The sequence below is a fragment of the Acinonyx jubatus genome, chromosome E4 (assembly GCF_027475565.1).
Source record: "Acinonyx jubatus isolate Ajub_Pintada_27869175 chromosome E4, VMU_Ajub_asm_v1.0, whole genome shotgun sequence".
Lineage (NCBI taxonomy): Eukaryota > Metazoa > Chordata > Mammalia > Carnivora > Felidae > Acinonyx > Acinonyx jubatus.
The window spans coordinates 47,640,332-47,659,745 of record NC_069395.1 but is presented as its reverse complement, the minus strand read 5'-3'; the positions used below and the strand labels follow the sequence as shown (position 1 = coordinate 47,659,745).

The 19,414-nt window shown below is 39.3% G+C and overlaps 2 protein-coding genes across 4 annotated transcripts in view; one reads left to right on the top strand and one right to left on the bottom strand.

Moving 5' to 3' along the window:
* Nucleotides 1–19,414, top strand: part of SOAT1 (sterol O-acyltransferase 1) — an 82,383-nt gene that overhangs the window by 17,376 nt on the left and 45,593 nt on the right. The gene's annotated exons all lie outside the window — the stretch shown is intronic.
* On the bottom strand, nt 10,150–12,135 carry LOC106977935 (heat shock cognate 71 kDa protein-like). The gene is given in 3 exon segments (XM_053208757.1): nt 10,150–10,657; nt 10,659–11,610; nt 11,613–12,135. Coding segments are annotated over 3 exon segments (1,911 nt in total). The 3' UTR covers nt 10,150–10,221.

The following is a 19,414-nucleotide window of genomic DNA, read 5'->3' as shown; positions in this document are numbered from 1 at the left end:
CTTCCTACAGAGCCCCCTGGGCACCCTGGGATTGCGGTCTTTTTAGCTCTCTTTCTAAGTGGGTGTGCTGGTAGGCAGTGTGAAGGTACACAAGTGAAAAATAAATTGATAAAGAGAATAGAAAGGAACGTTTGATTTAAGTGCCAGTCACAGCCACCTGTACTGGTGACACGTGTGCAAATTGCTGCATATGTCATACAGGTGAGCCTTACTGATGTAAGTGGAGTTTGGTGTGTCTAATTTAGGATTTATATTACATGGAGTTTTCTATATCTGGGAACAAAAAATTAGAAAATAAGCCCTTGTTAATTACCTCAGTGAACATTTTTTGGGCATCTACCGTGTTTTAGACACCATTCATCCATTTATTCATTCCTTCAGCCCCTAACCCATCAGTAATTAGTGGTGCCTCGTGAGGTGCTGGGCCTACAGCAGTGATCAGTACATGTGTTTGCCCTCATGGAGCTCCACATTAAGTGAATGAGAACTCCTCCCCCAGTTGCATAATTAGATTACTGCAAATAAGTGCTACTCATTACTCTTAACAGATGTAATGAGCATAGAGTAATTAGCAGAGTACCTAACCTAATTCAGCACAGGGCTATAACGCTTGGGGGAGAGAGAGATTAGGGAGTTCTTTTACTTCTTCTATCCAAGTTTGCTTAACACACAAATACAAAGAGTATGATGCTGGGCTTGTTGTTAAGGTCAAGGCTTATGCTTTAGATGGATAGACCTGTAAACACAACTCCAGCTGATGTCATCTGTTGCATCAGCGTATTTAGTTTCACAGTGACATTTGTATGGGTTTGACTTCAATAAGGATATGAAATTTGAGCCTTGTTTGGTTAACAGATAGGGATGGAACTTTCTGAGACAGTTGTCTTGGGCATCGTGAGACTTCTTTCATAAAAGAACGTTCTTTTGCTTTTCCTCCTTAAATTTAATTGTAAATACAGCAAGTGGATTTCACCAGGAATATAAATGTTGCTGCTTAAGTTTGCATAATGACATTTATTGATTGTTAGGCTCTTAGCCATTTATGAAATATCTCTATTACATATGGCTACTTTTAGTGTGATATAAAATGTGAAATTTGTACACAGGGATGAGCCAACATGGAGTAGAAACGTTCCCCTTCTGTGATTTCGGAATTTCAGATAATGCATGTTGTCTGTCTTAGAGACAGAAAAATCACTTTTTATTGCAACATTCTGTCACCAGATAAAATTTTCTCTTTATGTCCCAATTTGTAAAAAGCTTTTACATGACTCTAATTTCTACATGTTTCCAGTATTCTCCATTGTCAGTTCATTAAGGTTTAAAATTCTGGGTTCTAGGGGCGCTTGGGTGGCTCAGTCAGTTGAGCAGCTGACTTCAGCTCAGGTCATGATCTCACAGATCTCACAGCGGCGTCGGGCTCTGTGCTGACAGCTCAGAGCCTGGAGCCTGCTTCAGATTCTGTGTCTCCCTCTCTGCCCCTCCCCTGCTTATACTCTGTCTCTCTCTGTCTCTCAAAAGTAAATAAATAAAAAAATAATAAATGAAAAAAAATAAAAAAAATAAAATTCTGGGTTCAGATACTAAAAATTGAATCGTTTAACTTAAAACAGGAAGTATGACGTCCTCCTTGGTTATGATGCTGATCTGAAAATAGAATGTGTTTCTGCACTTGTTTTAACAATTGTTCACTTTGAGGAATAAGCAGATGGGTAAAATGTGGCCTCTGAGTAGCAATCCATGCCAATCAGTGTGGCCTCCCAAGCAGGACTAGGGTCATCTGCCACATCTGAGAGCTTGTTAGAAATGCCTCGCCTCATCTTTACTGAATAATTATTTTTTTATTTTTGTTTTTTAAGATCTTACTATAATAAGATTATCAGGTGATATGTAGGTTCAGGTTTGAGACAGCGTTCTTAGAGTGGCAGCATTCAGTTGGTGTGTGCATTGGGGTCCTACAGACAAATGGAACCAGTCGGGTACGTAGAGATACACAGAAAGGTTTATTATGAGGTGTTGGCTCAGATGGGGACTGAGAAGTCACACAATCTTCCATCTACAAGCAGGAGTCCCCAGGAAGCCAATGGTGTAGCTCCAGTCCAAACCCGAAGTCTGCAAAGGCCTGAAAACCAGGGAAGGAGAAGATGGATGTCCCAGCCCAATCAAGAGTGCAAATTTGTCCTTCCTCTGCCTTTTGTTATCCTCAGGTCCTCGTGCACTGGGGAGGGTGATCTTCTTTACTCAGTCTGATTCAAATGCTTATCTCTTCAGGAAACACCCTTGTACCTAGAAGTAATGTTTTATTAGCTATCTGGGCATTCCTTAGCCCAGTCAAGCTGACACTTAAAATTAACATATAGAATGAAAAGAAATCACTCAACAAACAAAAACAGCTTATTGGATCCCATTATAGACCTACTAGTTAGAATCTCAGGGGAAGGTCCAGGAATGTTAAGTTTGAAAAAGTTTGCTGGATAATGCTGACTGGCATTGCTGATTGAGACCCACTGCTATCAAGAGCTGACATCTAACTGTCTTGTGATCTGATCATTTTGACATAGCCCTAAGGATTTTTTCCTTACACTCAGTTTGCATAATTCTTTTTTTTTTTTTCAGGATTTCTTTTTTTTTTTTAAATGTTTATTTTTAAGAGAGAGGAGGGAGCTCGGGCGCACAAGCAGGGGAGGGGCAGAAAGAGAGAGAGAGACACGATCCTAAGCGGACCCTGTACTGACAGCAGCGAGCCCAATGTGGGGCTTGAACTCACGAACTGCAAAATCATGACCTGACCCAAAGTCACATGCTCAACTGACTGAGCCACCCTGGTGCCCCGACCTAGAGGACATTGTACTAAGTACAGTAAGCCAGTTACAGAAGAACAAATACTGTATGATTCTACTCACAGGAAGTATCCAAAGTAGTCAAACTTGTAGAAACAAAACTGAATGATGGTTACTAGAGTCTAGAGGAAACGGGAGTTCTTGTTGAAAGGGTGTGAAGTTTCAGTTATGAAAGATGAATAAGGTGTAGAGATCTGATGTATGGCATTGTGCTTAGTCAACAGTACTGTACCATACACTTAAAATTTAAGGTGACTCTCCTGTAAAGTGTTTTTATCACAGTAAGAATTTCCATTTTAAGGCCTTATTTATTCATCCATTGATGGACACTTGGGTTCCTTTGGACTTTTTGGTCGTTGTGAACACGAGAGTACAAATATTTCTTTGAGACCCTGCTTTTATTTCTTACGGGTATATATCCAGAAGTAGAATTGTTGGGTCATATGGCAATTCTGTTTTTATTTATTATTTTTTAAAACTTTTTTAAGCAGTTTATTTATTTTGAAAGGGGGAAAGCTTGAGTGGGGGAAAGGCAGAGAGAGAGGGAGACAGAGAATCCCAAGCAGGCTCTGTGCTCCCAGCACAGAGCCCCACGTGGGGCTCCAACCCACGAACCATAAGATCATGACCTGAGCCAAAGTCGGACGCTTGAACAACTGCGCCACTCAAGCCTCCCTTGAATTCTGTTTTTAATTTTCTGAGGAACAGCTATAGTGTTTTCCATAGCAGCTACAACATTTTACGTTCTCACTTGTTCTCATAAGGGTTCTCATGAGGGTTCTGTCTCTTTGCATCCTCACAAACCCTTGTTATTTTCTGTGCTTGATAGTAGCCTTCCTGTCAGGTGTGAGGTGATATCTCATTGTGGTTTTGATTTGCATTTCCCTTATGATTAGTGAACATTAGACATCTTTTCATATCTGTTGGCCATTTATATATCTTATTTGGAAAAATGTCTATTAAGTTCTTGGCTCATTTAAGAATTATTTCTTGGGGCACCTGGGTGGCTCAGTCGGTTAAGCATCCAACTCCGGCTCAGGTCATGATCTCACAGTCCGTGAGTTCGAGCCCCGCGTCGGGCTCTGTGCTGACAGCTCAGAGCCTGGAGCCTGCGTTGGATTCTGTGTCTCCCTGTCTCTGACCCTCCCCTCTTCATGCTCTGTCTCTCTCTGTCTCAAAAATAAACAAACATTAAAACAAATTAAAAAAAAAGAATTATTTATTACATTTTAAATTTCTAATTGTGGTAAGAATATGTCTAACAATATTTATCATTTTAATCATTTTTAAGTGCACAGTTTGGTAGCATTCAGCATATTCACATTGTTGTGCAACAGATCTCCAAAAGTTCTTCATCTTGTAAAACTGAAACTATATCCATTAAAGAACTCCTCGTTTCCCTCCATTCCTGCCACCATTCTCTCTTTTCTGTTTTTGTGAATTTGACTACTAGATGTCTTTTCGTTTATTTAGATTGTCTTTAATTTCTTTCAATAGTGTTTTATATTTTTCAGAGTATAAGTTTTGCACTTTTTTGTTACGTTTATTCCTAAGTATATTGTTCTTTTTGATGCTGTTGTAAATGGAGTTGTTTTTGTTTTTGTTTTCTGAAAGTAAATGGAATTCATTTTCTGAGTGTTGCTGCTGTAGACAAATGTAGCTGGTTTTGTATATTGATGCTGCATCCTGCAGCCTTCCTGAATTCCTTTATTGGCTCTAATAGATTTTGCCTGCGTGGTTTTTGTAGTATTTTTTAATGTACAAGATGATGCTATCTGCCAAGAGTTAGTTTTACTTCCTTATTTCCAGTCTGCATACCTTTTCATTTTCTTGCCTAATTGTACTTGCTAGAATTCCAGTACAGTAGTGAATAAAAAGAATTGGCAAGAGTGAACAAACTTGTCCTGGTTCTGATGTTAGGGAGTAAGCTTTCAGTCTTTCCATTAATTATGATAGCTGTGGGCTTCTTTAAATCAGGTTGAGGAAGTTCTCTACCTTTCTTCTAATCTACAGATAGTGCTTATTCTTCACTACCTTTGATTTTGCTGTTTTGTTCCCTTTTATAACTAATTAATCTACTACGAGCCACTAACATTGGTTTTATCACGTGCCAGGCGCTGTTTTAAGTGTTTTACCAATAACAGCTCAGTGGATATATTTTAGTTCTACTCAGTTTCAGTATTTTTGATATATGTCTGAACATTGGAGAGCATGCCTTTCATAACAAGTTTTGAGAATCCTTTGGCAAAAATATATGAAAAAAAGTTTTAAATATTGTTATTCTGTAATCATTCCCCTTTGTCCAGTAGATGCATCTAATCATAAAACTGGCCAGTCCACACAGAGCTTTGATCAACTGAGTAGGTTGAGAGCACATTTTGTTGTTGCTGTTAAGATAAAAGCAAAACATGTTTACTTTAGAAAGTGCAGATAAGCAAAAGTTCAAGTGTGTGCGATTTTTCCTTGGGTGCATTCCTAGAAATTGTTTCAGGTCAAAGGAATACATTTTTCTGAGGTTCGTGTGGTAGGTATTGCAAAATTGTTCCCTGAAAATAATGTACTCCTAGTAGCAATCTGTGAGTGCCTGTTAGCAACTTTTTTCAGTCATAGATGATACGAACTTTGGAATAAATTATATGGATTTTGAGAGATGAAAAATTCCACTTGAAAAATGCTTTGATGAGACATAACAGTTGCCATCAGCAATAAGTTTATTGAATCTTAATTAGTACTTTTTTAAATAGCTTTTAAGGTCAAAGGAGTAAGTTTAAGGTCAAAGGAGTAAGGTCAAAGGAGGAAAAATGCTTTGATGAGACATAACAGTTGCCATCAGCAATAAGTTTATTGAATCTTAATTAGTACTTTTTTAAATAGCTTTTAAGGTCAAAGGAGTAAGTTTGAAGGCCTTAATTCATTACATGAAGATTAGGCAAAAGAAATGGAAAATACTAGCTGAGACTTTCTCTGACAGTTTTTTAACTTAAAAAAAAAAATCATGCTAAACATAGTCCTGAAAAGGTTTCAAATTCTAAGAGGGCAAACAAAATATTGTTAGTGATTATTCTTTTCTGAATTATAATGTATTTGAGGCAAATTTGTGTTTGAGAAGAATTGCTAAAAATCATTTGAATTACAGTTTTGCCTAGGTAGGATAGTACATACATTTTTAAATAACAAGATATGAAGTATAACTTGACTGTTTTGAAAGAAAAGGCGGTCTATAAATTGTCTTTTGCTTCTAATGAGGTAGTCGGTAGTCTTCCTGGTTCTACCTCTATATGTTGCCAACCCTGAAATTGGAATAGAATTGCAAATTGTAACAGTGTACTGATGGGGAAAATATACAGTCAACAGTTTTGTTTTTTTAATTTTTTTTAATGTTTAGTTTTGAAGGAGAGAGAGAGAGAGACACACAGACAGAGTGAGGGGGGAGGGGCAGAGAGAGAGGGAGACACAGAATCTGAAGCGGGCTCCAGCCTCTGAACTGTCAGCACAGAACCCGACACGGGGGCTTGAACTCACAGGCTGAGAGATCATGACCTGAGCCAAAGTCGGACCCTTAACCGACTGAGCCACCCAGGCCCCTACAATCAACAGGTTTTTTAGGGTGTGGTTGCTAGAGATGTGTAAAGTTGAAAAGTTTGTGGGAAGAGCTTGCGTTTTCAAATCTTTGTTCTATGAAGAACATTCTGGTATCTAGATTGTCTTAATAATATTATTAAAAGTTTCAGTCTTGAAATTCTAGGTTCTTAGAATAAGAATTACTCTTCGCAGTCATTTATTTATTTTTATTTTTTTAATTAAAATTTTTAGTAGCCTCTAATCCAACATGGGGCTTGAACTCAGCCCCGAGATCAAGAGTCACATGCTCTTCCCACTGAGCCAGCCAGTCGCCCCCAGCAGTCATTTGATTATGCTCTCCTATGTAACATACATCTCAGATTAAAGTCTGGTTTACTGCCTTTCGGTCAACAGGTTAATCAAATGTTGGTTTTGATTTCAAAGTACCTTTGATCTATAAATAAGGCGTTATACCAGGTTTGCTAATTAGGGGAGTTTGGGTGAATAAGATACTAAAACAGAAAACAGTCCTGTGTTGTAAATAATAAGTAAATTAGTAGTAACTAAGTGGTGTAGGAGACTGACGGAGTTGAGGACGAGGCTTGGTTTCTTGGTTTAGAATGGAGGGAAGTGTCTCACAGAAGTAGAATTTGAGTTTGGTCTTTGAAGGAGAGACTGGAGGAGGGCTTCCAAGCCAGAAGATAGGTGTGAGTTTGCAAAGGCATGGGGTTGAAGACCGGACAGTGTTAGGTGCTTGCTGTTTGGGTTGGTTGGGCAAGGTGGGGAGGTAGTATAGATGGATTTGTGGTTTGTTTTCATGGATAGGAAGCCAAATGGAAAGGCAGGAGGAAGTAAGAAAATGCGGCTTGAAGTCTTGCTGTGTAGTCATTGACTGACTACCTATGTGGATGATTTCTAGCCTGTCAGTACTTAGATTTCCCCTTACTGCAAAACCAAGGAGAGCAAATAGTACTAGGTTTGTTAAGGTATTTTATCTTCTCATTGATGCTGTGGATCCTTCGGTCCCAGATACTAAGGAAACTTGGTAATTCCCCGTGATGTAATACATAAACTGAGGATTGTAATCGGGATGAAATCTTGTATTTTTTTTTTTTTTTTTTTTTTACCGGAAAGTATCTACTGATTTTAAAATAAGGTCATATGGAGTTGTGAAAATTTAATGATAAACAGGCTAATTCTCTTACTGGGTGTGGCAGTCCACCCACACAATTGATAACAGGTGTGGTGATAAAAGAAAAATAAACCAAAGTTAACTCTAGTTGAGTAATCAGTTTTTAGGTTATTTTGATTCTAGAATAGAAGCCTGTTTATAACTATAGAGGCGCCAGGTGGCTCAGTTGGTTAAACGTCTGATTTTACAAAACCACACTCAGATATCACCTCACGCCAGTCAGAGTGGCCAAAATGAACAAATCAGGAGACTATAGATGCTGGAGAGGATGTGGAGAAACGGGAACCCTCTTGCACTGTTGGTGGGAATGAAACTGGTGCAGCCGCTCTGGAAAGCAGTGTGGAGGTTCCTCAGAAAATTAAAAATAGACCTACCCTATGACCCGGCAATAGCACTGCTAGGAATTTACCCAAGGGATACAGGAGTACTGATGCATAGGAGCACTTGTACCCCAATGTTTATAGCAGCACTCTCAACAATAGCCAAATTATGGAAAGAGCCTAAATGTCCATCAACTGATGAATGGATAAAGAAATTGTGGTTTAAATACACAATGGAGTACTACATGGCAATGAGAAAGAATGAAATCTGGCCCTTTGTAGCAACATGGATGGAACTGGAGAGTGTGATGCTAAGTGAAATAAGCCATACAGAGAAAGACAGATACCGTATGTTTTCACTCTTATGTGGATCCTGAGAAACTTAACAGAAACCCATGGGGGAGGGGTAGAAAAAAAAAAAAAGAGGTTAGAGTGGGAGAGAGCCAAAGCATAAGAGACTCTTAAAAACTGAGAACAAACTGAGGGTTGATGGGGGTGGGGAGGGTGGGTGATGGGTATTGAGGAGGGCACCTTTTGGGATGAGTACTGGGTGTTGTATGGAAACCAATTTGACAATAAATTTCACATATTGAAAAAAAATTTAAAGTGAATTATGAACAAAAAAATAAAAATAAAAATAAACATCTGATTTTAGTTCAGGTCATGATCTGATGGTTTGTGAGGTTGAGCCTGGCATTGGGCTCACTGCTGTCAGCATGGAACTGGCTTCAGATCCTCTGTCTCCCTCTCTCTGCCCCTCCCCTGTTCACTGTATCTCAAAAATAAATAAACATTAAAAAAAAAACCTGTTTATAGCTTTAAAAAAATTATAGACCAGTTGTGATTGGTATGTCCATTTATTGCTTTTATAGATCACCCATAATACACCTTGAAAATCTCAATCTTCTGTCCTCATGCTAAATAATTTGGGGCTATTAGTCTTTCATTAGAAATACAAGATAGTCTAGGGGCACCTGGGTGGCTCAGTTGGTTAAGTATCCGACTTCAGCTCAAGTCATGATCTCCTGGTTCATGAGTTCAAGCCCTCCGTCGGGCTCTGTGCTGACAGCTCAGAGCCTGGAGCCTGATTTGGATTCTGTGTTTCCTTCTCTCTCTGTCCCTCCCCTGTTCAGGTGCTCTTTCAAAAATAAATGAACATTTAAAAAAATTTAAATACAAGATAGTCTGGTTTCATTAAAAAACAAATTGCTGGAATATGCTTATAAATATTTAAATTTATAGTGTGTTCTCATGGGAAAAAATCAAACACTGGAGATGGTTATAAAGTAATAATTCTCTTTCCCCTAGGTAATCATTTTCATTTCCCTACATGTAGGATCACATTTGGGATCTCTCCTGTAATTTGCCTTTTCTAAAGTTAGTAAATATTAGATGTTTTTTTATTCAGAATATGTAATACTTTTATTTAAGTGTAATAAATACTTCTAAAAGTATTTATGTGAGTATTTCTGTTGTACAAATGCTTGGTAATTTATTTAACTTATCCTTTATTGACTGGCATTTAAGTTGTATCCAGCATTTCAGTATTGTAAACAGTGCTGCAGAGAGCATTCTTAAAACAGTGTCATTGCTTACTTGTGCTAGTATGCTTATAGGATATTTAAAAGTGAAATTACTAGATCAAAGAGTTTTTTATTCAAAATTTAGGTATCACTGAGTTTTCTTTTAAAAATGTTACATCAGTTTACACTCCCACATACGTTGTTTCCCCATACAGTTACCAGTATGTCTTACCAATCTTTTAAATTTTGCTAGTTTGCTTGTTGGGATGTTCACTGGGTGCTGTATGGAAACCAATTTGACAATAACTTATATTTAAAAAAAATAAATTTTGCTAGCTTGATGGGTGAAAAATGGGATAAGCGTGAATTTGTTCTCATAAATTATAAGTGAGGTAGGGAGCTTTTTTCATACATTTGTTGACTTTTTATTTTTTCCTTAAAAACCCTATTCATATTCTCTGCCCATTTTCGTTGCCTACCTAGTGGCTATATTTTTCTTCTTTTAAAGAATTCTTTCTGTACTAAGGAAATCTTTTTTTTTTTTTTTTTTGGTGCCAATTTTAAATACAGTTTAAGACATTGCGTTTTCCACTTAACGATACAGCGCTTATAAAGTGCAGTGTTGTATTTCCTTTCCTTGTGCACATATTCCATATTCCAGTATCAAGAATCCTCAGTTGATTAACTACAGCAGCTCAACTTTAAAACTGTCATGGAATTTGCTACCAATTCGGGTCCTTCAGATGTTTTGTGTGGAACAGTGCTAGACCTATTCTCGGGTTGGCTTAATCAACCTCTTCAGTGGTGGGCCCAGAGGAGGCACCACCAGAGGGAGGAGCTCCACCACCAGGGAAGCCTTCAGGCGTGCCTCCTGCACTCTGGTACAGCTTTGTAATGATGGGATGTCAGACCTTCTCCAACTCTTTCTGCTGATTTTCAAATTCTTCTTTTTCTGCGGTCTGGTTCTTATCCAGCCAGTTGATGATTTCATTACACTTGTCCAGAATCTTCTGTTTGTCCTCGTTGTTGATTTTACCCTGAAGCTTTTCATCTTCAGCAGTTGCTTTCATGTTGAATGCGTAAGATTCAAGGGAATTCTTGGAGGACACCTTGTCTTGCCACTTCTCATCCTCAGCCTTGTACTTCTCAGCTTCCTGGACCGTGCACTCAATGTCTTCCTTGCTCAGGCGACCTTTGTCGTTGGTGATGGTGATCTTGATCTCTTCCCGTACTCTTATCCACAGCAGAGACATTGAGAATGCCATTAGTATCAATATCAAAGGTGACCTCAATCTGAGGAACACCATGGGGGGCAGGACATATGCCTGTGAGTTCAAACTTGCCAAGTAGGTTGTTATTCTTGGTCATGGCATGCTCACCTTCATAAACCCGAGTGAGCACACCAGGCTGGTTGTCAGAGTAGGAAGTGAAGGTTTGGGTCTGTTTGGTAGGAATGGTAGTATTGCGCTTGATGAGAACAGTCATGACTCCACCGGCAGTTTCAACGCCAAGAGAAAGACGAGTGACATCCAACAGCAGCAAACCTTGAACATTTTCATATTTGTCTCCAGAAAGGATGGCTGCCTGGACAGCTGCACCGTAAGCGACAGCCTCATCAGGGTTGATGCTCTTATTCAGTTCCTTCCCGCTGGAAATGTCTTGTAGAAGTTTCTGAACCTTGGGGATATGTGTAGAACCACCCACCAAGACAATAGCGTGGATCTGAGACTTGTCTAGCTTGGCATCCCGAAGGGCTTTCTCTACAGGGTCCAGGGTGCCACGGAACAGTTCAGCATTTAATTCTTCAAACCGGGCATGAGTAATAGAGGTATAGAAGTCGATTCCTTCATATAGAGAATCAATCTCAATACTGGCCTGGGTGCTGGAAGAAGGTGTGCGCTTGTTGCGCTCCCGAGCAGTGTGGAGGTGACAGACCTCCCTGTGGTTCTCGCTGATGTCCTTCTTAGGTTTGCGCTTGAACGCTGCAGTAAAATGGTTTACCATTTGGGTGTCAAAGTTTTCTCCACCTAAGTAGGTGTCTCTAGCAGTAGATTTGACCTCAAAGATCCCATCTTCGGTAGTGAGGATTGACACATCAGAAGTGCCACCTCCCAAGTCAAAGATCAGCACATTCCTTTCGGCTCCAACCTTTTTGTCTAAGCCATAAGCAAAGTAGCAGCAGTGGGCTCGGTGATGATTCAAAGTACCTTAAGACGAGCAGTAGTTCCAGCATCTTTGGTAGCCTGACACTGAGAATCGTTAAAATAGGCAGGTACTGTGACTACAGCATTGGTAACAGTCCTCCCAAGGTAAGCCTCTGCGATTTCCTTCATCTTTGTCAAAACCATAAAAGACACCTCCTCTGGATAGAAACTTTTGGTCTCTCCCTTGCATTCTACTTGGACCTTGGGCCTGCCAGCATCGTTCACCGCCATGAAGGGCCAATGCTTCATATCAGATTGGACAACAGCATCATCAAATCTACGTCCAGTCAGGCGTTTGGCATCAAAAACTGTGTCGGTGGGGTTCATTGCAACTTGATTCTTTGCAGCATCACCAATCAATCGTTCTGTGTCAGTAAAGGTGACATAACTTGGGGTGGTTTGGTTTCCCTGATCGTTGGCAATTATTTCCACTTTCCCGTGCTGGAAGACACCCACACAGGAGTAGGTGGTGCCAACTGCAGGTCCCTTAGACATAGTTGCTTCAGTGTGGGCCCGGCCTGGCTTGTAAAGAAGACAGCTACCTGGAGAGCTAATGCCACGTTCAATGAGTGGAAACTGATCCTTTGAATGTAGTGTGAATATTAAAAAAAATTTTTTTAATGTTTATTCATTTTTGAGAGAGTGCACACGTGAGGGGGAGGGACAGAGAAAGAGGGAGACGCAGAATCCGAAGCAGGCTCCAGGCTCTGAGCTGTCAGCACAGAGCCTGATGTGGGACTCAAACTCACGTACTGTGAGATCAAGAGCTGAAATCAGATGCTCAACTGACTGAGCCACCCAGGTGCCCCACTGTGAATATTTTGTAAACTAGCTGTTTGGTTTTTGACTTTGCTTATGGTGTGCCTTGCCATACTTAGTTTTTATATTGTCAAATATTCTTTTATTGCTTTAAGATTTCTTGTCATGTTTAGGGATTTTCCAAGATGAAAAAGGAAAACAGATGAAATTTTTTGCAATAATTACTCTTTAGGTTTTATAATTTATTTAAATATTTTATCCACCTGAAATTTATTTTGAATGAGGGATCTGTGTAGTTTTCCAAAATGGCTAGTCAGGTTTTTCAACATTATCTATTAAATCACCTTTTCTATATGAATATATACCGATCCTCATTTCTAGTTCATATTCCATTTCTGTGCAGTTAGTGCAGACCTGTAATAATTGGTAGTTCTAGAAGATTTTTGAGGTCAATGGAGCAGTAGCAGGTGATAGGTGGATTATACTATCTTATCTCCCCTTTTGCTTTTAAGATTGATAAATAATTGATTCTCTCAAGGGATGCTCACCACAGCCATCCTATGGACTTAAAGTGACTCTTAGATTACTTCTGTCTCTGTGGAGAAGGAAGTGAAGCTGCGATGAAGATCTAAGTCATGGTCAGTGAGAGTTTTTTTTAGAAAATAATCAGGATTTTATTTTATTTTTTAATTTAATTTTTAATTATTTACTTTTGTTTATTTTTTTATTTTTGAGAGAGAGAGACAGTGTGAGCAAGGGAGGGGCAGATAGAGAGGGAGAGAGAATCCCAAGCATGGAACCTGATATGGGGCTCAAACCCAGGAAACCGTGAGATCGTGACCTGAGCAAAAACTAAGAGTCAGATAAGCTTAACTGACTGAGCCACCCAGGTGCCCCTAATTTAATTTAATTTTTAAAGTTTTATTTATTTGAGTAATCTCTACACCCCATGTGGGGCTTGGACCCATGACCCCCAGATCAAGAGTGGTACGTTCTTCTGACTGAATCAGCCAGGAGCCCCATGATTGGGATTTTAAAATGAGTTGAATTTCTCTAGGCAATAAAACCCTGCTAGTCAGTGCCTGTCTGTTAGCTAATTCTGCACTTGCCACAAGGAGGCAAAGAAAATGTTTATTAAAAGAATTACAACTTGAAAAAATGGTTTAGTCATTGCTTATTGCTTAGAACTCTACTTTTAATGTAGTCACTATAAGTAGGCCTTGATTTCTTTTCTTTTTTTTTTTTTTTAATTTAAATTTTATTTTTTGTGCTGCTTGTTGCATGACTAGGGGTTAGAAGACAGGTATTCATTTGGGCTTAGTTACTTACTGGCCAGGCCATGTGACTGTGGGCCAGATATTTAATTGCTTTGAATCTTATTTTAAAAATAAAATAACCATCTTATCATACAGGGCTGTAAAGAATATATATTGTTTAATGTGGTGTCTGGGTGGCTCAGTTGGTTAACCAACTGACTCTTGATCTCAGCACAGGTCTTGCTCTCAGCCCTGTGTTGAACCTACTTACACACACACACACACACACACACACACACACACACACACATATTAAATAAATATGTAACACTTGACGAATGTTGGTAAAACCCCAGATTTAATTTTGTGTACCACTGGGGACATCCATATCATAATTTCAGAAACAATTTTTAGGGAGTAGGTTGGCTCTGAATGTAAATGTGGACAATATAAATGATTTACTGTGTTGAGAGCAATTTGAACAGTCTCTCTAAGGATATGGAATGATCAAGGCAATAGTTTGAAGAGTTACTATTGAAAAAGAGATGGCCTTTGCCGTCCTCTGACATGGGAACAATGGAGAAGAGGGTTGAAGATTGTGAAAAGTAAGAAAGAGAAAACATTTAAGGACTTTGTACCCAAGGGATTAACTGGAGGTTGCTTGGTACGGCTGGACTTGAGGAAGGTAGAAAATGTTGAGAGCTATGGTTGTGAGGGCTGTTAAATTCATCAAGAGGTCAAGAAAAGATTTCATTATTCTTTTGCGGGGCTGGTTAGGACTTGATAGCATCAGTTTGGAGCGGGCCCATTTTCTTAATACTCTCTGTAGTGCATGACCATTTGGAATAGGAGAGAGCAGATAGACAGTATCTGGGTTTGGAATATGGCGTGGTGGGTCCAGGAAATTGGTGGCATTGAGGAGAGAAGAGTGGAAATAATGACAGAGGATTAGTAACTCCAGGGTGGGTAAGAAAACTGGTAAAGCAAACAAACTAAAAAACAAAACAGTCTCTGTCAGAAGAAGAGAAACGATTTCCCTAGGTTTCTCTTTAGAGCAATGAAACTTAACTAGAAATTCCCCAGCAGACTTCTTATGTCTCATTGGCCATAATTAGATTACAGGTTATGCTGGATATCTTCCTTTTGTCTCTCTATTCTTTTCTACCCTATTTTGTGTCCTGGGAGGCTGACCTTACTGGACTGTATCCATAGGTTCCCATGCCCTATGGTTTCTGGTAGAGTTTGGTCATGGGGGTTGGGGTCCGGCTGATGGGGAGGGAACTGACAGATCCAAGGGCAGAGAGAGTAAGGTGAGTGTGTTTATAACTTTCGTTATAAAGTTTTCCCTTTATTTAAAGTTACTTTCCTCCGTCTGGGTAACCATCACTCCTGTTTGATAGTTCTCTTAGAAATTCTCTTTGAGGGGCGCCTGGGTGGCGCAGTCAGTTAAGCGTCCGACTTCAGCCAGATCACGATCTTGCGGTCCGTGAGTTCGAGCCCCGCGTCGGGCTCTGGGCTGATGGCTCAGAGCCTGGAGCCTGTTTCCGATTCTGTGTCTCCCTCTCTCTCTGCCCCTCGCCCGTTCATGCTCTGTCTCTCTCTGTCCCAAAAATAAATAAACGTTGAAAAAAAAATTAAAAAAAAAAAAGAAATTCTCTTTGGGTTTCCTTAACCATTTCCCTCCTTTGCCCTTTGAAGCCTAAGGATAGCTTCCCTGGTATTTGTTACTAGCCCTAGAATTCCACACTATCCTTTGTTGCTTTTCTTAAACTCTGCCCGCACATGTATAAAAGGGCCCTCTTTGAACTCCTCTCAGTAAACTAGCTTGAGTGAGTCATTTTTATGCTGTCCTTGCTCTGACAGATACTCATGCCCAGTCTTAAATCAGTCTGGCAAGGGGAATGAAACACATGCCCTTATTGGGGAAGCAGCCAACAGCATTCGCCATAGTTAGGTTAACTTAACAAAAAGTCGTGTACATACCTATCAGTTTTGTCAGCCAGATTTACAGTAAATTAGCCATCTAGAACAGGAGTTGGCAAACACAGCCATGTTTGTGTGTGGAGTGAATGGACCATATGGCCCGCAAAGCCTGAAATACTTGCTCTCTGGCCCATTGCAGAAAAAGATGTGCTGACCCCTCATTTAGAGCTACACCGTTCATGGGACACCTGAGTGGCTCATTAGGTTAAGTGTCTTGACTCTGGATTTTGGCTTAGGTCATGATCTCACGGTTTGTGGAGTTCCTTGTAGGAGCAGCACAGAGCCTGCTTGAGATTCTCTTTTTTTTCTGCCCCTCTTCCTCTGTTTCTCTCAAAACAAATAAACTTGAAAAAGAACCATGCTGTTCAGTATGGGAGCTAGTAGACCTACATTTCAGTATCGTCTAGTTTAGCACTGGAAATGTGACTGGTCTGAATTGAGATAACACTGTAATTATAAAATACCACATTTCAAGGACTCACTTATACCTGTTGTGGCTCCTAGAAAAGTTAAAGTTATGTATGTGGTTCACATTATATTTCTGTTGGACAGCACTCATCTGGAAAGTTGGTCATTTAGCAAGTAAGTAGATAAAAAGCTACCCTTAGGCAAAAAGCTTATGAAAATCAGTTTTATAAAGCAAAGCAAGCATGGCACCCGGAGAGACATTTGACCCAGGTTCAAGTCCCAAAAAAACCCAAGTTTTTATAAGTCTTTATGCTCACTCTTTCCTCTATAATAATCTGTCTAGCACCTGTTCACTATGAATTTTCTTTATCATCTGGGACTCAGCTCAAATATTGACTTCCTCTGCAAAAGCTCGCTCCACCCCACAGTCATCTGTATGTTGAAATTATCTACATTTGCACATTTCTCCTGAATTCTAAAGGAAGGGTTTAGGATATGTGTGTACTACCCTTTATATATTGGGTACTCACTGGGTTTTTACTTAATAAGTTGAATATATAATTGAATGAATAAATGAGTTACCTATTTAACGAGCTTGGTTTTGTGTCTTTTCCTTCTGGGTAACCTTGGCAATGGACTTGGCATAGCAGTGTAAACATAGGATTGTTAGAGGAAGCGGATTTGACACAAAGCCATGAAGAGACCGCCCCATCGAAAGGCACAGCTCCTTGGAGTTGTTTGGTGTAGTCCTGATTGCTCTCATTTCAGTTTTACTGTAGGTATTGATAGCATAGTACAATAAATGATCGCTTTTACTGGACATAAAAAGTATGTAGGATACAGTTGGGTTTTTTTTTTAAGGTGGTATATGATAAGGTGGCATGTGATAATTTTAGAAAGCTCTTCATCACAACTGGTTAAAATAAGATATTTGATATTTCAGGGAATAAATTTTAAATATTCCCATTAAATAAATATAGACTTCACAAGGGTTAAGTAGTGTTCACAAAGGTAAATGTTGCAAACCTGGTTTATTTGTTGGAGATGAGAGTGCTAGGAGAAAACAAAATGTAGAGTAGTTTGTTTGTTTTGTTTTTTTTTTTTAAGGGATTTATCCTTGGGTCTGTTAATTAGATGTTGTTAATGATCAGTTTTCAAGGATATTAATGTTACAAGTTAGTGATATCAGTGGACCTAGGAAGATCTTACAGAAATTGCACGATCAGTGTTTTAGAAACCTAGAAACCTTGAGTTGAGTTATATGGTTGGAAGTCTGTACTTTAAATCATTGCATGTTAGAAGGGCACCTGGGTGGCTCAGTTAAACATCTGACTTCAGCTCAGGTCACGATCTCATAGTTCGTGAGTTTGAGCCCCCGTGTTGGACTCTGTGCTGACAGCTCAGAGCCTGGAGCCTGCTTGTGGATTCTGTGTCTCCCTCTCTCTGCCTGTCCGCCATTCGTACTTTGTCTCTCTCAAAAATAAATAAAAAATGTTAAAAAATTTTTAAGAAATCATTGCATGTTAGCTTTAAGGGCATTATTCTTCTGGCTTTTTGGACATTTAATTTTTTAATTTTTTGGTAGTAAGAAAGTAAATCTTTTGAATATGTGTGAAGTTAATTTTAAGGTGAAGGAACATGAGTAGAATTGGCTTTTTAATATATTTTTCTTCCACTGTGTAGCTTTAATGTCATTGAGGGAGGCTTTCAGAGGCTAGTCTAGCTGTGAGCAAAAATACTCCCTATTTTCCAGTTCCCAGCTAGTCAAAACCAGTTTGTAATGGTGGTTATGTTATTTATGGATAAACAGATGCCTTTTGGAAGTGATGTACAGGTAGTGAGAATTAATCTTTTCCAATGATTCTCTCCCCATTCCCCCATGGTAATTGAATTAGTTGAAGGGAAGAAGCTTCAGTATTCATTTATTTATGAAATAGATTATTTATGAAACCATGGTCCGATCGTAGATGGTAGAGAACTAAATAAAAAAGGTGTTATAATTGACAGAAAAATCAAATTAATATTTGTCTTAGTCATATTTCTTGCCTATTTAGTTAAAGTTTGTGACTATCTTCAAAATTTATCTTCTCCTACCTACCCTCATTGCCATTTGTTTTGGTTTATGACCTCATTTCTTGTCTGAATTTATTGCATTTCTCTCTTCTGTGGTCCTTTTCATTCTGCCAGAGTGGACTTTCCCATATCAAATCAGTTATTTTCCTGCTTAAAATTCTTAGTTTCCTCATAGCCCTTGTTAAAATACACCCAGGCTCTTCATGACATGATCTCTAGCCTCCTTCCCAGTTACAAACTCCACCACTGTCAAAGGTTGAAGATACTGATCCACTGTCTGGTGGCTTCTGTTGTTGGCATTGGTAAGTCAGGCATAACTGCAATTCTTTCATAGGTGGTACTTGCTTTCTGGCTGCTTTTGAGAGGTGTTTTTTAAAATAAACCCGTGTGTTACAGTTTCACTAGGATATATCTTTTTTTTTTTTGAGCATGTAATTTATTTTATTTTATTTTATTATTTTTTTAATATGAAATTTGTTGTCATGTTGGTTTCCATACAACACCCAGTGCTCATCCCAACAGGTGCCCTCCTCAATGCCCATCACCCACTTTCCCTTCCCTCCCACCCCCCATCAATGCTCAGTTTTTTTTCATTTTTTAAGAGTCTCTTATGGTTTGCCTCCTTCCCTCTCTAACTTTTTTTTTCCCCTTCCTCTCACCCATGGTTTTTGTTAACTTTCTCAGGATCCACATAAGAGTGAAAACATATGGTATCTATCTTTCTCTGCTTGACTTATTTCACTTAGCATAATACTCTCCAGTTCCATCCACGTTGCTACAAAGGGCCAGATTTCATTCTTTCTCATTGCCATGTAGTATTCCATTGTATGTATAAACCACAATTTCTTTATCCATTCATCAGTTGATGGACATTTAGGCTCTTTCCATAATTTGGCTATTGTTGAGAGTGCTGCTATAAACATTGGGGTACAAGTGCCCCTATGCATCAGCACTCCTGTGTCCCTTGGGTAAATTCCTAGCAGTGCTATTGTTGGGTCATAGGGTAGATCTATTTTTAATTTTTTGAGGAACCTCCACACTGTTTTCCACAGCAGCTGCACCAGTTTGCATTCCTACCAAGAGTGCAAGAGGGTTCCCGTTTCCCCACATCCTCTCCAGCATCTGTAATCTCCTGATTTGTTCATTTTAGCCACTCTGACTGGTGTGAGGTGATATCTCAGTGTGGTTTTGATTTGTATTTCCCTGATGAGGAGTGACGTTGAGCATCTTTTCATGTGCCTGTTGGCCATCTGGATGTCTTCTTTGGGGAAGTGTCTATTCATGTCTTCTGCCCA